The 24,856-nt window shown below is 45.6% G+C and overlaps 1 protein-coding gene across 32 annotated transcripts in view; it reads left to right on the top strand.

Moving 5' to 3' along the window:
- Positions 1 to 3,216: 3,216 nt before the first annotated feature.
- Positions 3,217 to 24,856, top strand: part of LOC105483079 (eukaryotic translation initiation factor 4 gamma 3) — a 369,254-nt gene continuing 347,614 nt past the window's right edge. For 12 of the 32 annotated variants that reach the window (XR_011625213.1, XM_071099229.1, XM_071099204.1 and 9 more), the window contains exons 1-2: positions 3,217 to 3,357; positions 3,715 to 3,901. Coding sequence is in view for 18 of the 32 variants with exons in the window: in XM_071099157.1 (XP_070955258.1) it covers positions 3,681 to 3,901 (221 nt within the window). In the remaining 14 variants the exon portion in view is untranslated. Of the gene's footprint in view, positions 3,358 to 3,454; positions 3,902 to 24,856 lie in introns of those variants that run through there. The other 20 variants (XM_071099120.1, XM_071099121.1, XM_071099127.1 and 17 more) reach the window with 9 other exon arrangements.

Here is a 24,856-nt window from a genome sequence, read left to right on the forward strand (position 1 = left end):
TATGCAAGTGAGGAGGTCTTGACTTGAGCAGGGCCACTCTTTTGGACGAAAGAACAGAGCTCTACCTTTTTGACTTTGTTCCCAAACGTTCTCGATTGCCTGCGGCCAGAATCTTATCAGGGACTTTTACATTATTTTGCCCAAGGTCTGTCTGTTTTAAAACAGATAATGTTCATAAAGTGCTTAGCTAAGACTGGCACACAGTAATCGTCTGATGCTTGCAGCTATTATTAAGTTAGAAAATGAAACTAAGCTCAGAAAAGAATAACAATTAGGCAATTATCAGCCTGTTATCACTCTAGTGTAAATGAGAAGTCAAATCCTTTCCTGGGAACAGGTTTTGATTGGGATAAGGATGCCTGAGATTTCAGAAAATGAAAGGAGAATCTGGGGAACTGAAGGACCACTAGGAAATTCTTCCTGGAGCCAATCATGCCTGGAGAGGAGCAAAAAATTCCATCCTAAATAATCAGGTGTTACAAATCCAGACAGTTTAAGATGCCACAGTATGAAGTAGCTGCTGTCTTTCAGTCTGGAGACGGGGGATGAGGCATCCTTTTCAATGTCAGAAACTATGGAGTCCTAGCTAGAAAGACGCCGTAGGGGGTTGTGGTATCACTCTCTTTCAGATGCTCTTTTTTTTTTTTTTTTTTTTTGAGACGGAGTCTTGCTCTGTCGCCCAGGCTGGAGTGCAGTGGCCGGATCTCAGCTCACTGCAAGCTCCACCTCCCAGGTTTACGCCATTCTCCTGCCTCAGCCTCCTGAGTAGCTGGGACTACAGGCGCCTGCCACCTCGCCCGGCTAGTTTTTTGTATTTTTTTTTTTTTTTTTTGAGACGGAGTCTCGCTGTGTCACCCAGGCTGGAGTGCAGTGGCCCGATCTCGGCTCACTGCAAGCTCCGCCTCCCAGGTTTACGCCATTCTCCTGCCTCAGCCTCCGAGTAGCTGGGACTACAGGCGCCCGCCACCACGCCCGGCTAGTTTTTTGTATTTTTAGTAGAGACGGGGTTTCACTATGTTAGCCAGGATGGTCTTGATCTCCTGACTTCGTGATCCACCCGCCTCGGCCTCCCAAAGTACTGGGATTACAGGCTTGAGCCACCGCGCCCGGCCTGTTTTTTGTATTTTTTAGTAGAGATGGGGTTTCACCGTGTTAGCCAGGATGGTCTCGATCTCCTGACCTCGTGATCCACCCGTCTCGGCCTCCCAAAGTGCTGGGATTACAGGCTTGAGCCACCGCGCCCGGCCTCAGATGCTCTTTTATCCCAGCAAGAGCATTTGGGGCTCCCAGGGATTGTCACAAATTAAGCATCCACTATGTGTAGAGCTTTATATGAATTAAAAACAACAAAAGGCCAGGTGCAGTGGCTCACGCCTGTAATCCCAGCACTTTGGGAGGCTGAGGCAGGTGGATCACCTGAGGTTGGGAGTTTGAGACCAGCCTGGCCAACATGGAGAAACCCCGTCTCTACTAAAAATACAAAATTAGCCAGGTGTGGTGCGTGCCTGTAATCCCAGCTACTAGGGAGGCTGAGGCAGAAGAATCGCTTGAACATGGGAGGTGGAGGTTTCGGTGAGCAGAGATTGTGCCATCGCACTCCAGCCTGGGCAACAAGAGCGAAACTCCGTCTCAAAAAACAACAACAACGAAAAAGGAAGGCAGTGTGTGACGCAGGATAGCAGCAGGAGTCAGAACTAGATGCTAATCTTGGCTCTGCAAACCACACTGTCCATGCAACCTCGGGAAAGTCTTTTGTGCGTTTTGAGCCTCAATTTTCTCAGCTTTTCTGTTGTTGGATGGTATTGAGCCTCCCCAGTCTCAGTTTATTCATTTGTAAAATGGATACTACCTATTTCACAGGACTGCTTGAGATAACGAAGGGTACAGCACTTAGTGCCATGTCTGATAACTATTATATTAAAACTTGATTGCCCCATGATGCCTGCCATTGTTTTTTCTTCTTTTCTTTTTTTTTTTTTTTTTGAGACGGAGCCTCACTCTGTTGCCCAGGCTGGAGTGCAATGGCACTCTCTCGGCTCACTGCAGCCTCCGCCTTCTGGGTTCAAGTGATTCTCCTGCCTCAGCCTCCGGAGTAGCTGGTGCCTGCCACCACGCCTGGCTAATTTTTGTATTTTTAGTAGAGACGAGGTTTCACCATGTTGGCAAGGCTGGTCTTGAACTCCTGACCACAAGTGATCCACCGGCCTAGGCCTCCCAAAGTCTTGGCCCACAGGCGTGAGCCACCGCGCCCGAACGATGCCTGCCATTCTTTCCCACTCAGTGCTACTGTGCTTCGGACAAGGCCGCTGCTAAGGAGTGGAGTGTGCGGGGTTGCGGGTGGGAGGGATCTTGGCAGGTCTAGCTGGGAAGAAAATCCGTATCAACAAATGTCACCCAGCGTAGGACACTGGGGAGCTGATCAGTGGCTGCTGGTCAAAAGGCGCTCCAGTCCTGGGGAAGGCCTAGGTTTGAATCTATCCACAGACCTCAGTTAAGGCTGCTGATTAGATATGGCGGCTCAGATCATGTCCCCAGCCAACATGGGAGGCGGCAAGGTTCATCCAGATGAAGGTGGCATTTAGATTTAGGCTCTGTCCTTTCCCAATAAGATGACCTTGGGCCAGTCACGTTTCCTCTGTGTCCTCCGGAAATGGTGCTCCTCATTCACCTCTCAGAGCGTCTGAAGAGGAAGTGTCGACACAATGGGTGTGAAATGCGTGGGTTACGGGCCGGCGGGTAGCACTGGTTATGCGAAGTCCCCGCGGGGGGTCCTTATCCAACGGGTTCCATTCCGGTTAAGCGGTTCCTTACCCAGGAACCGGGGTTTCTCGCCTCGCCGCTGCCTCTCCGCCTCTGCGGGCAGGGCTCAGCGAACAGCCGACTCCAGGGCCATTACCATTGTTCTTCGAGGCTGGGCCGCAGGGAGGACTCCCGCAAGCCAGACCTCGCCTTTGGTCTCTCCCTCCGCCCCGCGCCCGCGCCGCTGTAAACCGGAGAAGCCCCTCTCGCCGATCTTTGCCGAGGAAGCGAGTTAGCCCCTGAGCGCTCCCGAACGAAGGCCGAGGACGCACCCGAGCGTCTCCGAAGAATCCCGACCCCTCGCAGTCTCCGGAAAGAGCCGAAGAGGCTTCCCACCGTCGGCCTCCCGAGTCATTCCGAAAAAGCCCGAAGTTTTCCGAGCGGCCGTCCTGCCGGACTGCTGGAGGCGGCCACAGCGCCATGTTGGATGCTCTGCTCGTTGAGTGAAGAAAATCCGCCGGCATCGCCTAAGCCCCGCTACCGAGAAGGGCGCCGCTTCCCCCGGGGAGGGGGATAAAGATCCCCCGCCGCCGGCCCATGAGGATATTGCCGTGAAAGGTCCGGTCTCTCCGCCTCCTGCCCCCGCCGGGTCCGGCCCCCCCCCTGGGGTCGCGTTGTCACGGAGACCGGCAGCCGGTGGTGCTGGCCCGCGGGGCGGCTGCTGCTGCCGGCGGCGGCGGCGGCGGAGGCGGCGGCGGCGGCGGCGTCGGGCGTGTGTGACCGGCCCCGGCCCCCTCCTCCTCCTCCTCCCAGGCTCCCCCCAGCCCCCCGCTCCCGCCGCCTCCCCGGGTCTGCCCCCATCCCGCCCCCCCGCTGCCCCCGGCCCCTGCACCCCGCCGCGCCCGGTCCCGCTCTGGGGGGGTTGGTGGCTTCGCTTTGCCATGAGTTTACCGCAGAAACCGGCTCTGAAATCAGGCACAGCGACTGCAGCAGGAACCGGACCCGGCACCGGAGCGGCGGCGGCGGCGGCAGCAGCGGTACCGCCTCCTCACCCGGCGGCGGCGGCAGCGGCGGCAGCGGCGGCGGCGGCAGCGGCGGCGGCGGCGGCGGCCCCCCCTCCTCACCCGAACATCAGGGCCCTCCAGACCCAGGCGCCCCAACAGTATCCTTTTCACCTTCCTGTCGGCCCTTCGGTTCTCGTCATCGCAGCCCAGGGGACCCTCCTGTCGGCCGCCACAGCCCAGCCTGGAAAGGGGCAGCGGCTCAAGCCCCTGCATCGGGCTTGGCCGGAGCTTTTGGGGTGCCCCGGCAGCCGCACTGCGGGGGGACCCCGAGACCCTCAGCAATACTGTGAAAGCTAGCTCCACTTGGCCATGCTTCTGCAGCCCCTTTTAGAGCTTGGGGACCCTTCTCCCCTAAGGTGCCTTCCCCCTCTTTATTGGGCAGAATTTGCTTGGTGTCTGAGACCAACCCTGCAGGGAGGGCTTTTCTCTGGTGGTTGTGAGGATTACACCCTTCTACTCACCTCCCCTCGGCTCCCCCTACAGCGGGACACGATGGGCTTCCCTAATTATTATTAGTACATAATAAACTTTATCGGTAAATTTCTTGTTTGAAACTAATCAGCTCGTTTCCGAGGTAAGTTGGATTTTCAGTCTAAGGTGAAAATGTACAGAAAGCAGTTCCTCTGGATAGTTTTTTTAGTAATGGGAGAGTTGTGATGTGGTTTGTGGTAGATCGAGATCTAAGGAGGAAATGTGACGCCGGACGCTTCCCTGTCTTTGACCTTTTTAAAGGAAGAGGAAGTTCACTGACATTACCCATCACTCACAAAAGTCTCACTTCTTGGAAGATTTGCGTTAGGCTGAATATTTTTAATGGGCTTTGATTTACTCTTCATAGGCCTGATGATGTCTAGAGAGTTACCAGGGCTTCTGGAGGAAAGTCTAGTATTGAATGTTTCTAATTTCATGTTATTTGCTCGATTGTAGAATTTTGGACAGCTTTGATTGAAAAGACTTGGTGATGGGGTATTTTAGTCAAAAACTAACCGGTGAAGGTAAAACGTTGAATTTATGAATTCCACGGAGATTTAGAAAGGTATTGCGTACCTGAGAATAACATTTCATCATGCATCACCTCCTCCCTGCACCCACTGTATTTGTGTAAATCAATAATGATTGGATGTTAGATGTGTTGTTGTATTTGTGTCATCGTGTATTTGACTTTTAGAGATTGTAGGATGTTTGAGCAAGTAAGAAGCTAACTGCTGTGAGGTCCCCAGATTATTTCACAGTCTGTAGTTTGATTCTTGTCTGTATAGATTACTTTGAGAAGGGAAAGCAGTCTCCCTTCTAGAGTCATTTCAGGTCATTGTTTTCTGCCAAGTGTCATTTTCTCTGTTCTTTAAATCTAGTTCATGTTTTTCAATCCAGGCACCATGGTGCAGTGTAAAGATAAATTCCTTTCCAGTGTGACGTGTGTACTGATTTCATAATGTTTTTATCCTGCGTGATTGTGTTCAATTAGGAATTGTTCAGCGATGAGAAGGTGTAGTGATAACTTAGCGTTGCTTGTGGAAAACCTGGTTAGTTTTGGTCAGTGTCTCCGGGGTTGGGGAAGGTTGGCTGGTTTGCCGACTTCAAGGCAGAGTTCAGTGTTGGATCTCTTAAACCTGTCTTTGCGTACTACTTTGTGAGTTTAAATTCCTTTCTAATTTCATGTTTTGCCTTGATTGCCTATACTTGGTTAGGACTTTTAAGTTTCTGAATTGTGCCACTAAGTAAATTACTCATTACCTGCATCTTTGAGTTGTTTTGGTAATTAAACAGAAATGAAAGGAAACCCATAGTGGGTGTCCTTGATGTACAGAGTAGTAAGGACCGCAGTCCTGAATGTGACACTGCTTGGTGAATTTGGTGGCTTTTTAGGACACAAAGAGCTGTGTTTCAAGTATGCTTTTTCTCAGTGCATTTCATCGAAGGACTTATAAAAGCTCTGAGTTGGTTGCAACATTCAAGTAGTTAAAAACTGAAACTTAATTTTCTTTTGAATAAAAAGCAGCTGTTAAAGAGATAAATTTAAGTGTAATTTCCAGTGTAAATAATTTTAAACCAATTTTAGTTGAATGGAATACTTACTTTTATGTGGCTTTAAGTTTTTACTTTGCCTCATGCCATTGAAGCTAAAATTAATCTTCCTCTTGACGTGTTTCACAGCTCTTATTATTTTCTGTTTGCTTTTACACACTGAAAGGTTACAATTGCTAAAAATAGAACATTTTATTGTATAAACAGTAAATGAAGCATAGGTTATAGATTTCATCAGAACATACCAGTGGTGAAGTGTTATCAACTGGTAATGGGGTATTGATTAAAAAAGGATTGCAATAGAGCAGTTCTGCTTTTCTATCCCGAGGGAGTATGGGCATTTGTATTTGACGCAAGTGGTCACTGTTCAATAAGTTGATAACATTTAAACATCTTGGCAGGAGTGCATAGCTGGAGTTGCACTTTTCATGGCTTGAATAGATTTCCAGACCCTCAAAGTATGTGAGTATAGTTGTGTTTGCATTGAATTAATAAGTTCAGACAGTTTTATTTATTCATTTTTTGAGACAGAGTCTCGCTGTGTCGCCCAGGCTGGAGTGCAGTGGTGTGATCTCGGCTCACTGCAACCTATGCCTGCTGGGTTCAAGGGATTCTCATGCCTCAGCCTCCTGAGTAGCTGGGATTACAGCTGTGTGCCACCACGTCCAGGAAATTTTTTGTAGGGTGTGATCAGCGTCCCAAACTGCTGGAGTTACAGGCGTGAGCCACTGCACCTGGCCAGACGGTATTTTAAATTTGTAAAAATACTAGAAAGATTTGCATGGCACTATGTCCTTCATTTATACTTAGTGTTCAAGTGACAAATCAGAAATGAGGAGAAGTGTTAACATTAACGGATTTGAATGTAAACCGAAACACTTAAAAGTAGGAATCAGTATTGCATGGCAGGGCCCATAAGGCCATTTCAAGTAGTGGCCTTTGGCTTAAAAGCAGCAGATGTTGGGGGCCTGGCAGAGGGCAGGCCAGGATGGCAGAGGCTGGAAAAAGAAAAACTCTGATATGAAAAGTGCTAAAGGAATGGCGAAATAGGCTTAGGGTTTTCATAACATAATCCAGCATGAAGTTTATAGGTTATGAAATTAGCTCTTTAAAATATTTGCCTTGAGATATGCTCACCCTCACTTTCCCGTATGAGGTTCCAAGAGGTTCTGTGGAGAATCTTAACAGTGATTCTTAACCTTTTCTGGGTAACAAACAACTTTGACATTTTGATGAAAGCTATAGGGACCCTTTCCACAGAAAACTGTGCATACACAGAAACTGTTGCTTACATTTTTTTGGGGGGGCAGTTCTTGGCCCCCCTCTTAAAAGCCTAGCCCTTTAGATTGAAATTGCTCACCCTTCAGATAATTCAAGATAAATGAGTTTGAATTTAGGTATCCAAGTAGTTCTGACTTAAAAAGTACAACTTTGCAGTCTGTTATGAATACACAATGTTCTCTCTATATGGAAAGACTTCAGGGTGTAATTTCTCTCAGGGTTGCTGACACTTCTGGGGAGTCTAGTTACTGTTTTGGGGCAGCCAATATAGTTAAGAAAATCAAGCGGTGGGTTCTTACTAGGAGCTAAATTTGGGAAAGACCTGCATCAACCGGAAAATACCTCATGTTCTTAGCTAGTTTGTCATACATATATGACATATATATTAAAAACCACTATTCCTGTAATATTTTGGTATTAGAGTTTTCCTTTTTAATTTCTGTATTGATATTCAGTTTTATCTTACAGGCTGAAGCCAATAACATTTTCTGTCTTCTTTTTTGCCTGTCTACCAAAGCTAAATCTGAATAATTAATAATAGTATTTATTTATTGAGTTCCTACTATCCTGGGAGCCAGACATGCATGATTTTATTTAATTCCCAGGAGAACTTTAATAAGGTAGTCGGTATTGTCCGTATTTTATAGGTGAGGAAACTGAAGTGCAGAGAAGTAATGTTTCCAGGGTTCTCCTAGTAAGTGGTGGTCTGTGATTCAGACTGGTATGACTGACTCCAAAGCCCATGAATGCCTTTTTTACTATGCTTGGCTGTTTCTCCCCAAGCCTGTATGTGGGAATGGGAGGAAGAATACTCTCCTCTATTTGAGAGCCAGGGGAAGGTCCGTATACAGAAATGAGGTTCTGTGGAGTAATCTAGAACACAGTGATACTGTACTTTGTTTTAATTAGTTAATAGTCACATACTGCTAGACAAGTAGGTTATCTTTAACTTATTGAGCCTTAAGACATAGGCCTTTGGTTCAGTGCATGTTCCTGCTTGTTCAGAAGTTAGCAAGGCCTCAAGCAGAATACCGTTATAATTAGCAATTAGAATTGTGTAGCTCATTTAGTGGCCAGCAGTCTTTCTGCTCCTAAGCCCTACCATCAAGAAAACGTCATATATTGAGTACAGATCCTCCTATAGGAGGACAGAGGGCAACAGATACAAGATGGAGATAAGGAAGAAAGTTACTCAGATGCCTGAGTTCCAGCTCAGCTGCTGCTACTTCCTGTCCTAGGTTTATGGGTTTCAGAGGGAAGTATTTTCTGTACCTGATCTTAGCTAGAAAGTCAAGAAGTGATCAAAGTGAAGTATTTTCTATCAAACCATGAGAGTTTAAACCAACTTAGGACTCATGCGTTGATTTTCCATATTGGGGTTTCTGAAAACCTTTTTGATTTATTATTATTATTATTTTTGAGACAAGAGTCTTGCTCTGTCACCCAGGCCAGAGTGCAGTGGTACGATCTCAGCTCACTGCAACCTCCATCTCCCGGGTTCAAGTGATTGTCCTTCCTCGGCCTCCTGAGTAGCTGGGATTACGGGTGTGTACCACCATGCCTGGCTAATTTTTGTGTTTTTAGTAGAGACTGGGTTTCACCATGTTGACCAGGCTGGTCTTGAACTGCTGGCTTCAGGTAATCCGCCTGCCTCAGCCTCACAAAGTGCTGGGATTACAGGCATTGAGCCACTGCACCCGGCCCTGATCTGGTGAAACCCGGTCTCTACTAAAAATACAAAAATTAGCCTGGTGTGGTGGCGCCTGCCTGTAATTTCAGCTACTTGGAAGGCTGAGGCAGGAGAATCGCTTGAACCCAGCAGGCAGAGGTTGCAGTGAGCCAAGATTGCACCACTGTGCTCCAGCCTGGGTTACAGAGTGAGACTCCGCCTCAAAAAAACAAAACAAAACAAAACAAAACGAAATCAAAGGTCTTCTAGAAAATGTTTGAAAACCACATCTTTTTTTTTTTTTTTTGAGACCGAGTCTCGCTTTGTTGCCAGGCTGGGGTATAGTGGCACGATCTTGGCTCACTGCAACCTCCGCCTCCTGGGTTCAAACAATTCCCCTACCTCAGCCTCCTGAGTAGCTGGGACTACAGGTGTGTGCCACCATGCCTGGCTAATTTTTTGTATTTTAGGAGAGACAGGGTTTCACCGTGTTAGCCAGGATGGTCTCTCTCTATCTCCTGACCTCGTGATCCGCCTGCCTCGGCCTCCCAAAGTGCTGGATTACAGGTGTGAGCCACTGCGCCCGGCCGAGAACCACGTCTTAAATCAATGGAGAGGATTCCTGTAATCCCGACACTTTGGGAGGCCGAGGTGCGCAGATCATGAGGTCAGGAGATCGAGACCATTCTGGCTACCACGGTGAAACCCCATCTCTACTAAAAATACAAAAAATTAGCAGGGCATGGTGGCAGGTGCCTGTAGTGCCAGCTACTTGGGAGGCTGAGGCAGGAGAATGGCGTGAACCTGGGAGGCGGAGCTTGCAGTGAGCCAAGATTGCGCTACTGCACTCTGGCCTGGGTGACGGTGAGACTCTGTCTCAAAAAAAAGCAACAACAACAAAATAAATAAATGGAGAGCGTTGCCACATTTTGCCATTTATATTGAGGCTTTAATAGGTGTGGCAAGTTTATGAATTCATTAATTCAGCACCCACTGTGTGCTGCTACACTAAGTGCTAGATGTAGGATTGAAGAGCTAAGGTAGAAATATTTGCCCTCAAAGAACTTTGTCCTTTTGGGTAGAGGTGTGTAAACAAAACGTCATGAGGCAAGTACAGTGATAATTCTGCTGTGAGGGTAGTCTGGGGAAGGAGGAGTTAAGACTTTCTAAAAGAAGTTGACATCTCGGCCGGGCGCGGTGGCTCAAGCCTGTAATCCCAGCACTTTGGGAGGCTGAGGCAGGCGGATCACTAGGTCAGGAGATTGAGACCATCCTGGCGAACACGGTGAAACCCCGTCTCTACTAAAAAAATACAAAAAACTAGCCGGGCGAGGCGGCGGGTGCCTGTAGTCCCAGCTACTCGGGAGGCTGAGGCAGGAGAATGGCGTAAACCCGGGGGGCGGAGCTTGCAGTGAGCTGAGATCCGGCCACTGCACTCCAGCCCGGGCGACAGAGCCAGACTCTGTCTAAAAAAAAAAAAAAAAAAAAAAAAAAAAAGAAGTTGACATCTCAGCTACATTAGAAGAATGAATAAGAACCCAGGTTTACATAGCTTTCTCTTCTGCCGGCCTACTTTTCCCAATTCTGTTGCTGCTGCGTAGAGTTTTAACAAATGGATTTCAGTCACGTTTCAGGCCTTTTTTTTTTTTTTTTTTCCTGAGACGGAGTCTCGCTCTGTCGCCCAGGCTGGAGTGCAGTGGCCGGATCTCAGCTTACTGCAAGCTCTGCCTCCTGGGTTTACACCATTCTCTTGCCTCAGCCTCCCGAGTAGCTGGGACTACAGGCGCCTGCCACCTTGCCGAGCTAGTTTTTTGTATTTTTTTTTTAGTAGAGATGGGGTTTCACCGGGTTAACCAGGATGGTCTCGATCTCCTGACCTCGTGATCCGCCTGTTTTGGCCTCCTGGAGTGCTGTCATTACAGGCTTGAGCCACCGCTCCCGGCTGCTTTTTTTTTTTTTTTTTTGCTAGAGGAGATACCAGAAAAAGTGACAAACATGAGCTAAAAATTCAAAGTATTTTCTGTATCATAATCTGAGGAATTAGTGTATGAAAAGGAGCTACATATCTGATCTGATCTGTGGTTGGTCTGTTCCTGGTCTCCTTCCCACTGCATCTTATAATATCCTTGCCCTTTTGATACTAGACTTTGGCTTAGAAACAGTACTTGCTAGCCTTAAAATAGATTTACCTTGGTGTATTGAGAAGTGCACCTGATTTGGAGGCAAAAAAACCTGGATTTGAGTTTGGCTCTTTCATTGTAATAGATATCTTATCTTGGACTAACCATGCAACTGCTCCAGGCATTGGTTATCCCTTCTCTGAAATGTAGGGGCTAGACTCATTTATTCAGTGACCTTCTTGAATTATAATTGCTTATGATTGTCCTTTGAGATTTGTGTTATTCTTGCAAGTAGAGGGGAGGGATTTACAGAAACCAGTTAATGGTTTCTTTGTCTGATGGTAAGTGACATGTTTTTGTGGTGGCTTATTGATATTAGAAGATACTAACATGGGGCAGAGGCAAAGCGGTTTGCTCATATAAGCTGCTTCTGGTTTTAGGCTTGTTAATGTTAGATTCACCCAAAGAGATTGAAGCTCTCTGTAACTTTAGTGGTGAAGACTATATAGTTAGTTGTAAGATAGTGTGAGACCATAAAATAAGGTTGCCATGGTCATTTGCTGGCTTGTTCTGGGTAATGATACAGTTAGTTCATTATGAGATACGAGGGAAAGTAAGTTCTGGAATAAACTCTTGTGGTACTGTGGTAAGACACAATCTATTTTTGCCTAAGGAATAATACTTTGAGCTAATATAATAGGAAACTAACTAGTTCCTGATTTTTAGCCACACATATGACTTTAAGCAATGGATAAACTGCAGCTGAGACTTACACAGATGAAATATTGCAGGCTCCCAAACGACTTCTGAATTCTCGAATGGCTTCCAGTTCTCTGGCTTGCTGCCAACCAAAAGGAATTTTTCAATCTCCTGTAGCTCAGCTGAAATTTGAGATAGTTAAACTATTTTAAGTGCATTTGAAATTTGTTGGTTTTTATGACTTACTTTTTTTTTTTTTTAGGATTTTGCTCTGTCACCCAGGCTGGAGTGTCATCTTGGCTCACTGCAACCTCTGCTTCCTGGGTTCAAGTGATTCTCATGCCTCAGCCTCCCAAATAGCTGGGATTACAGGTGTGTACCACCACACCTAGCTAATTTTTGTAGTTTTAGTAGAGATGGATTTCGCCATGTTGGCCAGGCTGCTCTTGAACTCCTGACTTCAAGTGATCCATCTGCCTTGACCTCCCAAAGTTCTGGAATTACAGGTGTTAGCCGCTGTGCCCAGCCATGATCTTCATTAACTAGTAATTGTTTTGTACTTTTTTTTTTTGAGACAGAGTCTCTGTTGTCTAGGCTGGAGTGCAGTGGCTCAGTCTCGGCTCACTGCATCCTCTGCTCCTGGGCTCAAATGATTCTCTTCCCTTAGCTTCCTGAGTAGCTGGGATTATAGGTGCGTGCCATCACACCCATCTAATTTTTGTATTTTGGGTACAGGTGGGGTTTCACCATGTTGGCTAGGCTGTTCTCGAACTCCCGACCTCAAGTGTTCTGCCCATGTCAGCCTCCCAAAGTGCTGGGATTACAGGCGTGAGCCCCGCACCCGGCCTGTTTTGTACTTTGTTGAACCCGCTGTGTGCTGCCTGACTCTTAGAAGACATTGAATTTTGTTAATAGAATGTAAACTCTATGAAGGCAGAGATTTTTGTTTGTTTTGTTCACTGTGGAATTGCTAGCATCTAGAATAGTGCTTGACAGAGAGTAGGCAGTCTGTAAATTTATTTATTTATTTTTGAGATGGAGTTTCACTCTTGTCGCCCAGGCTGGAGTGCAGTGGCACAATCTCAGCTCCCTTCAACCTCCACCTCCAGGGTTCAAGTGATTCTTCTGCTTCAGCCTCTAGAGTAGCTGGGACTACGCACCACCTCTGGCTGATTTTTGTATTTTTAGTAGAGATGAGGTTTCACCCTGTTGGTCAAGATGTTCTCAATCTCCTCATCTTGTGATCCGCTCGCCTTGGCCTCCCAAAGTGCTGGGATTACAGGTGTGAGCCACAGCGCCTGGCCTGTAAATATTTATTAAGTGAAATGTTAAGTGCGTTGGACTTTGGGAATCAATTTGAAGATTAGTTTTAGGATTAATATAGATGGCATCACAACTCACTCACAGCATTCAGAGCTGCCCTCAAATTATTTTGCACTGATGTATAATTGAATTGAAAATAATTCTATAATTTTCTTTCAGATAGAATAGCATTGACCCAGTTTACAAAGCCATCTGAAGTGTCTGAGTTGTATTTGAAGTACATATAGATACTGAGGATTAGGGTTGGTATGAAGGCCAAAGAGGAACAACATCTGTAGTTAAATATTATTGTTAAAAAGTTATGATTATAAGAACAACATATAATTAAATGAGAATTTAGGAAAAATATAGAAAAGAGAAGTAAAAAATAGTAAAAAATCACTCATAATCTTATTAGTAGAGAAAACCACTTTTTTTTTTTTTTTTTGAGACGAGTCTCACTCTTGTTGCCCAGGCTGGAGTGCAGTGGCGCAATCTCGGCTCACTGCAAGCTCCGCCTCCCGGGTTCACGCCATTCTCCTGCCTCAGCCTCCTGAGTAGCTGGGACTACAGGCGCCCACCACCACGCCTGGCTAATTTTGTTTTGTATTTTTAGTAGAGACGGGGTTTCACTGTATTAGCCAGGATGGTCTTGATCTCCTGACCTCGTGATCCGCCTGCCTCAGCCTCCCAAAGTGCTGGGATTACAGGTGTGAGCCACCATGCCCGGCCTTTTTTTTTTTTTTTTTTTTTTTTTTTTTTTTTTTTTTTTGTGGGGGGACTGAGTCTTGCCCTGTTGCCCAGGCTGAAGTGCAGTGGCACAATCTTGGGTCACTGCAACCTCTGCCTCCCAGCTTCAAGCAGTTCTGCCTCAGCCTCCAGAGTAGCTGGGATTACAGGTGCGTGCCATTATATGCGGCTAATTTTTGTATTTTGGGTAGAGGTGGGGTTTCACTATGTTGGCCAGGCCGGTCTCGAACTCCTGACTTCAGGTGATCTGCCCACCTTGGCCTCCCAAGGTGCTGGGATTACAGGTGTGAGCCACCGTGCCTTGCCACTCTTTTTAAGAGACAGGGTGGTCATGTCTCACTACAGCCTTGACCTCCTGGGCTCAAGCAATCCTCCCACCTCCGCCTCCCAAGGAGTGGGGACCGGACCACAGGTGTGTGCCACCTCGCCCAGCTAATTTTTTTGTAGAGATGGGGTTTTGCCATGTTACCCAGGCTGGTCTCAAACTCCTGGGCTCAAGCCACTTGCTCACCTTGGCCTCCCAAAGTGCTGGGATTATAGGCATGTGTACCACTTTTAACATTTTGGTGTATTTCTCTCCTGATTTTTTTTTTTCTGTGGATTTTGATATTCGTGGACATACATTTTTGTAACATAAAGTCAGATTATGTACATAGTTTTGTATCTTGCTTAATTTGCTACCTAAGTGTCTGCCATGAAAAGTACTTTTTTTGGCCAGGTATGGTGGCTCATGCTTGTAATCCCAGTACTTTGGGAGGCTGGAGCAGGATGATCACTTGAGTTTAGGAGTTTGAGACCAGCCTGGGCAACACAGTGAGACCCCGTCTCTACTAAAAATTAAAAAATAGTTTGCCAGGAGTGGCAGTGCATGCCTGTAGTCCCCACTACTCAGGAGGCTGAGGCTGGAGGATTGCTTGAGCCCGGGAGGTCAAGGCTGTAGTGAGACCTGATTTTGTGCCATTGCACACCAGCCTGGGTGAAAGGGCAAGACTCCAAAAAAAATAAAAAGAGGTACCTTTTTTTCTTTTTTAAATTGAGACAGAGTCTCACTCTGTCACCCAGGCTGAAGTGCAGTGGCACAATCTCAGCTCACTGCAAACTCTGTCTCCCGGGTCAAGCAGTTCTGCCTCAGCCTCCCGAGTAGCTGGGATTACAGGTGTCCTCCACCACGACCGGCTAATTTTTTGTATTTTTAGTAGAGACGGGGTTTCACTGTGTTGGCCAGGCTGGTCTCAAACTCCTGACCTCAAGTGATCTGCCCACCTCGGCCTCCCAAAGTGTTGGGATTACAGGCGTGAGCCACCGCGTCCACCCAAGAGATACTTCTTGAATAGTTTTATTCTATATCTACTTGGAATGTAAGTTAACTTTTTGTTTCTTTGGAATGTTTTTCTTGGGAATATTTTTTCACCTTTGGCTTTTAGCTTAGAAGTTATGACTGCACATTACAAAGGGGAGTGTTCAAACCTTTATCAATAAGTCAAACATCTTTTGAGTTGTTGTTCCTGTAATGTTTTGCGTTATTTACAAGAGTAAAACTCTGTGTAACATCACAATTTTTTTCCCATACAATTATTTACATTTCTTTATTATCCCTTTACGTTCATCTTTATATGTTCAAGTATTCTAAGTTTTTAAAAAAGGCTGGGAGCCACAGTCCTAATTTTTTTTTTTTTTTGTGATGGAGTCTCACTCTGTTGCCCAGGCTGGATTGCAGTGTTGCTGTCTTGGCTCATTGCATCCTCCACCTCCTGGGTTCAAGCAATTCCCCTGCCTCAGGCTCCTCAGTAGCTGGGATTATAGGCACCTGGCACCACCCCTGGTTAATTTTTGTATTTTTAGTAGAGGCAGGGTTTCGCCATATTGGCCTGGCTGGTCTTGAACTCCTGACCTTGGCCTTCCAAAGTACTGGGATTATAGGCATGAGCCACCGTACCTAGCCTGTTTATGTATTGACCAGGCTGGTCTCGAACTCCTGACCTCAGGTGATCCACCCGCCTCAGCTTCCCAAAGTGCTGGGATTACAGGCGTGAGCCATCGTGTCCAGCCTTTAGTTGGTTTTCAGGAAGTGTTAGTATCATAAGGAGTGATTGAAGGAAGGAGGAAAAGACCACAGGGATTCATGTGGGATAAGTGAAAGAGGATTGAAGTGTGGGAACAAACAGAATTTTGGAATAAGGAGAGCGAATTAAGTGGAAATAGAAAATGAATACAGCCAGTTTTAAACCAGAATACTATTTTTACATTGAGAATGGAAAGGACCGAACCTTGAAGGGACATAAGAAAGGGTAAATGAGATGATTCCTGACCTTTTTTCTGGGTCCTAGTAATTACTATATAAGAAGTAGAACTTGGTCGGAGAACTTCACCAGGTGCGGTGGCTCATGGCCTGTAATCCCAGCACTTCAGGAGCCCAAGGTGGGTGGATTGCTTGAGTTCAGGAGTTTGAGACCATCCTGGATGACATGACAAAACCCTGTCTTTAAAAAAATACAAAAATTGGCCGGGCGCGGTGGCTCAAGCCTGTAATCCCAGCACTTTGGGAGGCCGAGGCGGGCGGATCACGAGGTCAGGAGATCGAGACCATCCTGGCTAACACGGTGAAACCCCGTCTCTACTAAAAATACAAAAAGAAATTAGCCGGGCGTGGTGGCGGGTGCCTGTAGTCCCAGCTACTCCGGAGGCTGAGGCAGGAGAATGGCGTGAACCCGGGAGGCGGAGCTTGCAGTGAGCCGAGATCGCGCCACTGCACTCCAGTCTGGGCGACAGAGCGAGACTCCGTCTCAAAAAAAAAAAAAAAAAAAAAAAAAAATACAAAAATTAGCCAGGTGGAGTTGCAGGTGCCTGTAGTCCCAGCTACTTGGGAGGCTAAGGTGGAAGGATTGCTTGAGCCTAGGAGGTTGAGGCTGCAGTGAGCCATGATTGCACTGCTGCCTTCCAGCCTGGGTGACAGAGTGAGATCCTGTCTCCAAAACCCCCCCAAAACAAAAAAAAACCCTTAATTCATTCATTTATTTATTTGTTTATTTATTTATTTTTGAGACAATCTCGCTCTGTCGCCCAAGCTGGAGTACAGTGGTGCGATCTCCATCTCAGCTCACTGCAACTTTTGCATCCCAGGTTCAAGCGATTCTCATGCCTCAGCCTCCCGAGTAGCTGGGATTACAGGTGCATGCCACCACATTGGGCCAATTTTTGTATTTTTAGTAGAGATGGGGTTTCACCATAATTGGCCAGGCTGGCTTCAGACTCCTTACCTTAAGTGACCTGCCTGTCTCAGCTTCCCAAAGTGCTGGGATTACAGGCATGAGCCACTGTGCCCAGCTTATTCATTTTTTTGGATGGGGTCTGGCTGTGTCGCAGTGGCACAATTATGGCTCACTGTAGCTTTGACCTGCTGGGCTCAAGCAGTCCTCCTGCCTCAGCCTCTTGTGTACCTGGGACCACAGACACACTCCGCTATGCCTGGCTAATTTTTGAGTTTTTTTTTAGAGATCTCAGTTTGTTCCCCAGGCTGATCTCAAACTCCTGGGCTCAAGGGATCCTCTCGCTTTGGTCTACCAAAGTGCCGGGATTACAGGTATGAGCAATTGAGCCTGGCATGGAAATATGAATTTTTAAAAGGAAAAAAAAAGAGTTTAAGACTATAGTCGGGGTTTGGATAGGCAGAGGAGGGTGGTTTATGATGAGTGGGTGATCAATATGAACAAAAGATTTGGGCTTGAAGCAGGTGTAATGTATGCTGTCTTCTAAGGATTTGGATCTGTGTGCTTGGAATGGAGGATTCTCATGGTAGAATATTCAAGATAATGGATTCAGATTCTAGAGCATTTTGAATAAGAGGAAGTTAGACTTCAGCTGTGTGAAACCATTACTTTCTTTAAAAACAGCTTTATTGAGATGTAGTCCACATGTCATACAAGTCACCCATTTAGATTGTATAATTCAGTGGTTTTGAGTATATTCAAAACTAGTTGAGAATTGTACAACTACCATCACAATTTTAGGATATTTTTGTCACTCCCCAGAGGAATCTGTTTGACTCCCCGTTTTCCCCCAATTCTCCCTGCCCTGGGCAAGTCCAAGTCTATTTTTTACTTCTATATATCTGCCTATTTTGAACTTTTTACGTAAGTGGACGAATTTTTTTTTTTTTTGTGATTTGTTTCTCTCAGCATAATGTTTTCAGGGTTCATCTGTGTTGTAACCATGTATTAGTACTTCATTTTTAAAATTGTTGAATAATATTCCATGTACCATGGACGTTTGGGTTTTTTCAACTTCTTGGCCTTTGGATAATTAATAGCCAAAAAGTTGGATAAAATTTCTGCCTCTGAATGATGTTGCTGTGAACATTCATGGACGTTTTTATATAGATGTTATGTTGCAATTTCTGTTGAGTATATACGTTGGGGTATAGTTGCTGGGTTATATGAGGTAACTCCATGTTTAACATCTGGAGGAACTGCCAAAATGTTTTCCAAAGTGGTTGCACCATTTTATGTTCCTGTCAACAGTGTATGAGGATTTCAGTTTTTCTGTATCCTTGCCAACACCTGTCATTATCTGTCTTTTTGATTATAGGCCATCCTACTGGGTGTAAAGTGGTATCTCATTGTGGTTTTGATCTGCATTTCCCTGATGGCTGATGGAGTTGAGCGTGTTTTTGTGTGCATTTGGCCATTTGTCAGTTACGGAGAATTATCTATACAACTCCTTTGCCCAGTTGTTAATTGGGTCATATGTCTTTTTATTGTTGAGTTGTAAAGAGTTCTTTATATATTCTGAATATAAGTTGTTTAACAGATATAGGATTTGCAAGTATTTTCTCTCATTTAGTGGATTATCTTTTCATTTTCTTGAGGTCTCTCTCTGTCACCCAGGCTGGAGTGTAATGGCACAATCAGATCTCACTGCAGCCTCGAACTCCTGAGCTCAAGGAGCCCTTCCACCTAAGCTTACTAAGTAGCTGGGACTAACTGAGTGTGTGCGCCACTACCCCCAGCTACTTTTTGTATTTTTTGTAGAGATGGGATTTCACCATGTTGCCCAGGCTGGTCTCCAACTCCTGGGCTCTAGTGATCTGCCTACCTTGGCCTTCCAAAATGCTGGAATTATAGGTGCAAGCCACCACTCCTGGCTAGTTTTTTATTTTCGGTAGAGACAGAGTCTCACTGTGTTGCCCAGTCGTGTCTCAAACTCCTGAGCTCAAGTGATTCTCCTGCCTTGGCTTCCCAAAGTGTTGGAATTACAGGCATGAGCCACCCCACCTATCCTTGCATGTTAAGGTTATATAATCCATTAAGTGCTTGAAATTTAGTGAGGTGTGCTATTTATAAAATAAGGCCGGCCGGGCGCGGTGGCTCAAGCCTGTAATCCCAGCACTTTGGGAGGCCGAGGCGGGTGGATCACGAGGTCAGGAGATCGAGACTATCCTGGCTAACATGGTGAAACCCCGTCTCTACTAAAAATACAAAAAACTAGCCGGGCGTGGTGGCGGGCGCCTGTAGTCTCAGCTACTTGGGAGGCTGAGGCGGGAGAATGGCGTGAACCCGGGAGGCGGAGCTTGCAGTGAGCCGAGATCAGGCCACTGCACTCCAGCCTGGGAGACACAGCGAGACTCCATCTCAAAAAAAAAAAAAAAAATATATATATATATATATATGAAATAAGGCCTATTGGATAAATGAACTTTGACCATTTCTGTCCTTTTTTATGCCCAGAAAACAAGTGTTGCCTCCTTTTGTCATTAAGATAAATTACTATTAAGCAGCAATAGTTTTGTAAAACAGAGTATAAGCATTTGACTATTTTGCTGTCCTGTGAATAATTGAAATTGTGTGTTACAAATTCTTAGGTTTTTGGATTTTGCATAGGGTTAGTTCTGTCAGGTTAAAATTGGTTGTTGATTGATATGAGGTTATACTCTCAGGCTATTCTAATGTATATGTTATTATAAAGAAACAAAATTGGGGCGGGGCACGGTGGCTTACACCTGTAATCCCAGCACTTTGGGAGGCTGAGGTGGGCGGATTACCTGAGGTCAGGAGTTCAAGACCGGCCTGGCCAATATGGAGAAACCCTGACTCTACTAAAAAAATACAAAAATTAGCCGGTTGTGGTGGCACATGCCTGTAATCCCAGCTACTTGGGAGGCTGAGGCAGGAGAATCTCTTGAGCCCGGGAGGCAGAGGTAGGCTACGGTGAGTTGAGATCATGTCACTGTTCTCCAGCCTGGGCTACAGAGCCAGACCCTGTCTCAAAAAAAACCAAACAAACAAAAAACAAAATTGGGAAATACTGCTTAATCTCTTGTCTAGCGGGATTCTTTTTGCTATTTAGGAAAAGACCACATTAAAGAAGAGGTTATTTTGTTACCTTTAGGTGTAATAAAAAGTTTGTTTTGGGTAAAGACTTTCCACAAAAAAACTCTTCAATTACTTGAAATTGGGAAGTGGGAATGAGTGGAGTTGCTGATTTTATAAGATTATATCTGCTTTAGGTTTTAAATTATTATGCATGTCTCTAGCTTAGCTCTTACTCAATATTCAAAGGAAGTAGGTCTTAATTAGTCCATGTATAATTTTAATGGCATCAAGTACCTAATTAATATTGTTGAATCTTTGAGGCTAATGTAGTCAGCTGATACTCCCAGTATTACATTGTTGATCTTTTTCAGAAATATTAGAATTTGGAAGTGGTTCAACTTCCTGGAATAAATGCTGTTTCAAAAGCAGACTACAGAGCACTTGACCTTAGCTTTTTACCTTTTATATTGTGTGACTGAGTGAGTGTATTTAAATGTGGTACATTTTAGGTAAGGCAATGAAAGCTGAATGCGGCTCCAGAATGTCACTGATTTCATTCTTGATCTTCATTAGAAAAATCATAGTTAAAGGATCCAAATATAAGTATGCATTAGCTTATTTTTCCTTTACACATAATAGACACTTAGTAAATTTAAAAAGAAATGTCTTTGAAGGGTACCACCAAAAACCAATGATTTTTCTAAGCTGGAAAGGAGTTTGGGGATTTTTCTGGTTCAACTTTCTGGCCCCTCTCCTGCCTTTGTTCCAGAGGCTGAGGGGAGGTGAGGGAAACTTGCCTAACCATAAAGTTCATGCCATCGCAAGGTTATTTGAGGTCTTTAACAACACTGACCAGTGACCTACTTATAGATCCTGTTTCTCCTGTAATGGTCTTGGTTTGGATAGTAATTTATATGGCTACCCCTACCTGTTAACCATTACATGGCTTAGACAATTAGGAATCAATCTTCCTCCCTCCCTCCCTCCCTCCCTCCCTCCCTCCCTCCCTCCCTCCCTTCCTCCCTTTTCTGTCTTTCTCTCTCTCTCTCTCTCTCTGTCTTTCTGTCTGTCTATTTATTGGAGATGGAGTCTCGCTCTGTCCCCCAGGCTGGAGTGCAATGGTACCATCTTGGCTCACTGCAACGTCTGCCTCCCAGGTTCAAGCGATTCTCCTGCCTCAGCCTACAGAGTAGCTGGCATTATAGGTGTGTGCCACTACACCCAGCTAAGTTTTGTATTTTCAGTAAAGACAAGGTTTCTCCATGTTGGCCAGGCTGGTCTCGAACTCCTCAAGTGAACCTGCCTCGGCCTCCCAAAGTGCTGGGATTACAGGCGTAAGCTACTGTGTCCCGCCTTTTTTTCTGTTTCCATGGTGACTTGCTCAGTTGCCCAGGCTGGAGTGCCATGGTGTGATCTCAGCTCACTGCGACCTCCTCCTCCTGGGTTCAAACGTTTCTCCTGCCTCAGCCTCCAGAGTAACTGGGATTATAGGTACCTGCCACCACACCCGGCTAATTTGTATTTTTAGTAGAGACAGGGTTTCTCCATGTTGGCCAGGCTGATCTTGAACTCCTGACCTCTGGTGATCTGCCTGCTTTGGATTAGTTTAGATATCATTAATTTATTATAAAAGACTTGAAAATTATTTACATGATGAATGATTTTAGAACTTTAGTGGAATGGGCAGCTTCACATTGATGCCATTTCAGTAGTGATTTATTTCAGTTTACATACTTTCCAAGAGTATCACCATCTCTAAATGAATAATCCTTGTCACCTAGAGCTGCTTTGGCACCTCTAAATTCTGGAAGAACTTTATCTCCAACTTTTTTTTTTTTTTTTTTTTTTGAGACGGAGTTTTGCTCTTGTTGCCCAGGCTGGAGTACAGTGGCGTGATCTCGGCTCACCGCAACCTCTGCCTCCCGGGTTCAAGCAATTCTCCTGCCTCAGCCTCCTGAGTAGCTGGGATTACAGGCACTCGCCACCATGGCTAATTTTTGTATTTTTAGTAGAGTCGGGGTTTCACCATGTTGATTAGGCAGGTCTTGAACTCCTGACCTCAGGTGATCCACCTGCCTTGGCCTCCCAAAATGCTGGGATTACACTGGCACATGAGCCACCATGCCCGGCCTATCTCCAACTTTTACATTGACTGGTTGAATCTCTCTCTATCCTTTCGTTCAGAGCCTGATCCAGCAGCTACTTTGAGATTTTTCTGAAAGAATTATGCTTCCTTTGGTTACGATTTCAGTGGCACTTGTTTTTCTTTTTTTTGAGATGAAATTCTGCTCTTGTTGCCCAGGCTGGAGTGCAATGGTGCGATCTTGGCTCACTGCAACTTCCGCCTCCCGGGTTCAAGCGATTCTCAAGCCTCACCCTCCTAAGTAGCTGCGATTACAGGCATGCGCCACTATGCCCTGCTAATTTTGTATTTTTAGTAGAGGTGGGGTTTTGTCATGTTGGCCAGGCTGGTCTTAAACTCTTGACCTCAGGTGATGCACCCGCCTCAGCCTCCCAAAGTGCTGGGATTATAGGCATGAGCCACCAGGCCTGGCCGGCACTTGTTTTTCAACCAATGCTCAAAGAGGAAGAAACTTATTTTTTGAGACAGAGTCTCTCTCTCTTGTCCAAGCTGGAGTGCAGTGGCGCGATCTGTGCTCACTGCAGCCTCTGCCTCCCGGGTTCAAGTGATTCTGCTGCCTCAGCCTCCTAAGTAGCTGAGATTACAGGCGTGTACTATTGCTTCCGGCTAATTTTTGTATTTTCAGTAGAGATGGGGTTTCACCATGTTGGTCAGGCTGGTCACGAACTCCCGACCTCAAGTGATCCGCCCACCTTTGCCTCCCAAAGTGTTGGGATTACAGACCTAAGAAACTTTCTAAATGCTTTTCCTGCCATGACTCCCAGCACTACAGGTCCTGCTCTGCTCTCATACTGTGCTGGAAGGAGAGACCCCGATGTCCTTTTTCTGTTTCAGGATTCTAATTGCATTTTGTTATTTCTCTTTATTCTCTTACGGTTTGTAACTATTTCTGTGACTTTCCTTATGTTTTGTGACTTTGACACTTTTGAAGATTACTGATCCATTGTTTATAGGGTATGCCTCAGTTTGGATTTGTTTGATGTTTTCTCATGAATGGGGTGAGGTTATACATTCCTTCTCATTGTCCCATATCAGGAGATTCGTGATGTCAGTACGATGATGCTTACCTTGACTACTTGGTTAAGTTGGCGTCTTGAGAGTCTTTCTATTGTGGAGTTATTTTCTTTCCTTTTGTTGTTCATAAGTATCTTGTGGGAGATACTTGATGAGTTTGCAAACAATGTTAAAGTCTTCTCAAACTTTGGTTCTCAATTTTAGCAACTGGTGGAGCTTGTCTGCAAAATTTATTGCTTTTGTGGTTGCCTAACTGTGACTTTCTATTTCACTCTCTCCTTCTACATTTATTGATTGTAATTCTATGAGGAAGAGCTGTCTTTCCTCCATTTGTTTATTTATTATTCATATCACTATGGACTCGTGGGTATGTATTTTATTTTATGGGTTAAAATCTAGTAACTGTCATTGTTTTGTTACTCAGATTGTTCTAGCTTTGGCCATCAGGAATTCCTTTAGGTTGATTTCTGTGTTCTTTCAAGAAGCCATCATCTTTTTTTTGTTTGAGTTGGAGTTTTGCTCTTGTTGCCCAAGCTGGAGTGCAATAGCGCAATCTCGGCTCACTGCAACCTCTGCCTCCCAGGTTCAAGTGATTCTCCTGCCTCAGCCTCCTGAGTAGCTGGGATTACAGGTGTGCGTCAGTACTCCCGGCTGATTTTTTTTTTTTTTTAATTTTTATTTTTAGTAGAGACGGGATTTCTCCGTGTTGGCCAGGCTGGTCTCGAACTCCTGACCTCAGGTGACCTGCCCACCTCAGCCTCCCAAAGTGCTGGGATTACAGGCGTTGAGCCAATTCGCCTGGCCTTTTTTTTTTTTTTTTTCTTTTTTTTTTTTTTAAATGAGACAGGGTGTTGCTGTGTTCCCCAGGCTGGAGTGAAGTGGCTTGATCACGGCTCGCTGTGACCTCAACCTCCCTGGCCCAAGAGATCTCCCACCTCAGCCTCCCGAGTACCTGGGACTATAGGCATGATGGGCGTGCACCACCATACGTGGCTAAATTTTTTTTTTTTTTAGAGGAGTCTTGTTCTGTCGCCCAGGCTGGAGTGCAATGGCATGATCTTGGCTCACTGCAACCTCCACCTCGCGGGTTCAAGCAATTCTCCTGCCTCAGCTTGCAGAGTACCTAGGATTACAGGCACCTGCCATCATGCCTGGCTAACTTTTTGTATTTTTGTAGAGTTGGGGTTTCACCATGTTGCTCAGGGGTTTCACCATGTGAGCCACCGTGCCTGGCACGTGGATAATTTTTCAATTTTTTGTAGAGATGGTCTTACTGTGTTGCCCAGGCTGGTCTCAAACTCCCAACCTCAGTTGATCTTCCGGCCTTGGCCTCCCAAAGTGCTAGGATTACAGGCATGAGCCACCATACCTGGCTTTTTTTTTTTTCTTTTAAATAATCTATTTTTAATGTATCAGCTGCCATTGGAGCCATAGTACCAAAGTGTGATCAGAAAATTAAGCTTTTTCTTGCATGCTATTTTTTTTTTTTTGAGACGGAATCTCACTCTGTGTCAGACTGGAGTGCAGTGGCACGATCTTGGCTCACTGCAGCCTCCACCTCCCAGGTTCAAGTGATTCTTCTGCCTCAGCCTCCCAAGCAGCTGGGATTACAAGTGTGTACCACCACTCCTGGCTGGGTTTTTTTGTGTTTTTAGTAGAGACAGGGTTTTGCCGTGTTGGCCAGTCTTGTCTCGAACTCCTGACGTCAGGTGATCTGCCCGCCTCGGCCTCCCATAGTGCTG

The sequence above is a fragment of the Macaca nemestrina genome, chromosome 1, assembly GCF_043159975.1.
Source record: "Macaca nemestrina isolate mMacNem1 chromosome 1, mMacNem.hap1, whole genome shotgun sequence".
NCBI lineage: Eukaryota > Metazoa > Chordata > Mammalia > Primates > Cercopithecidae > Macaca > Macaca nemestrina.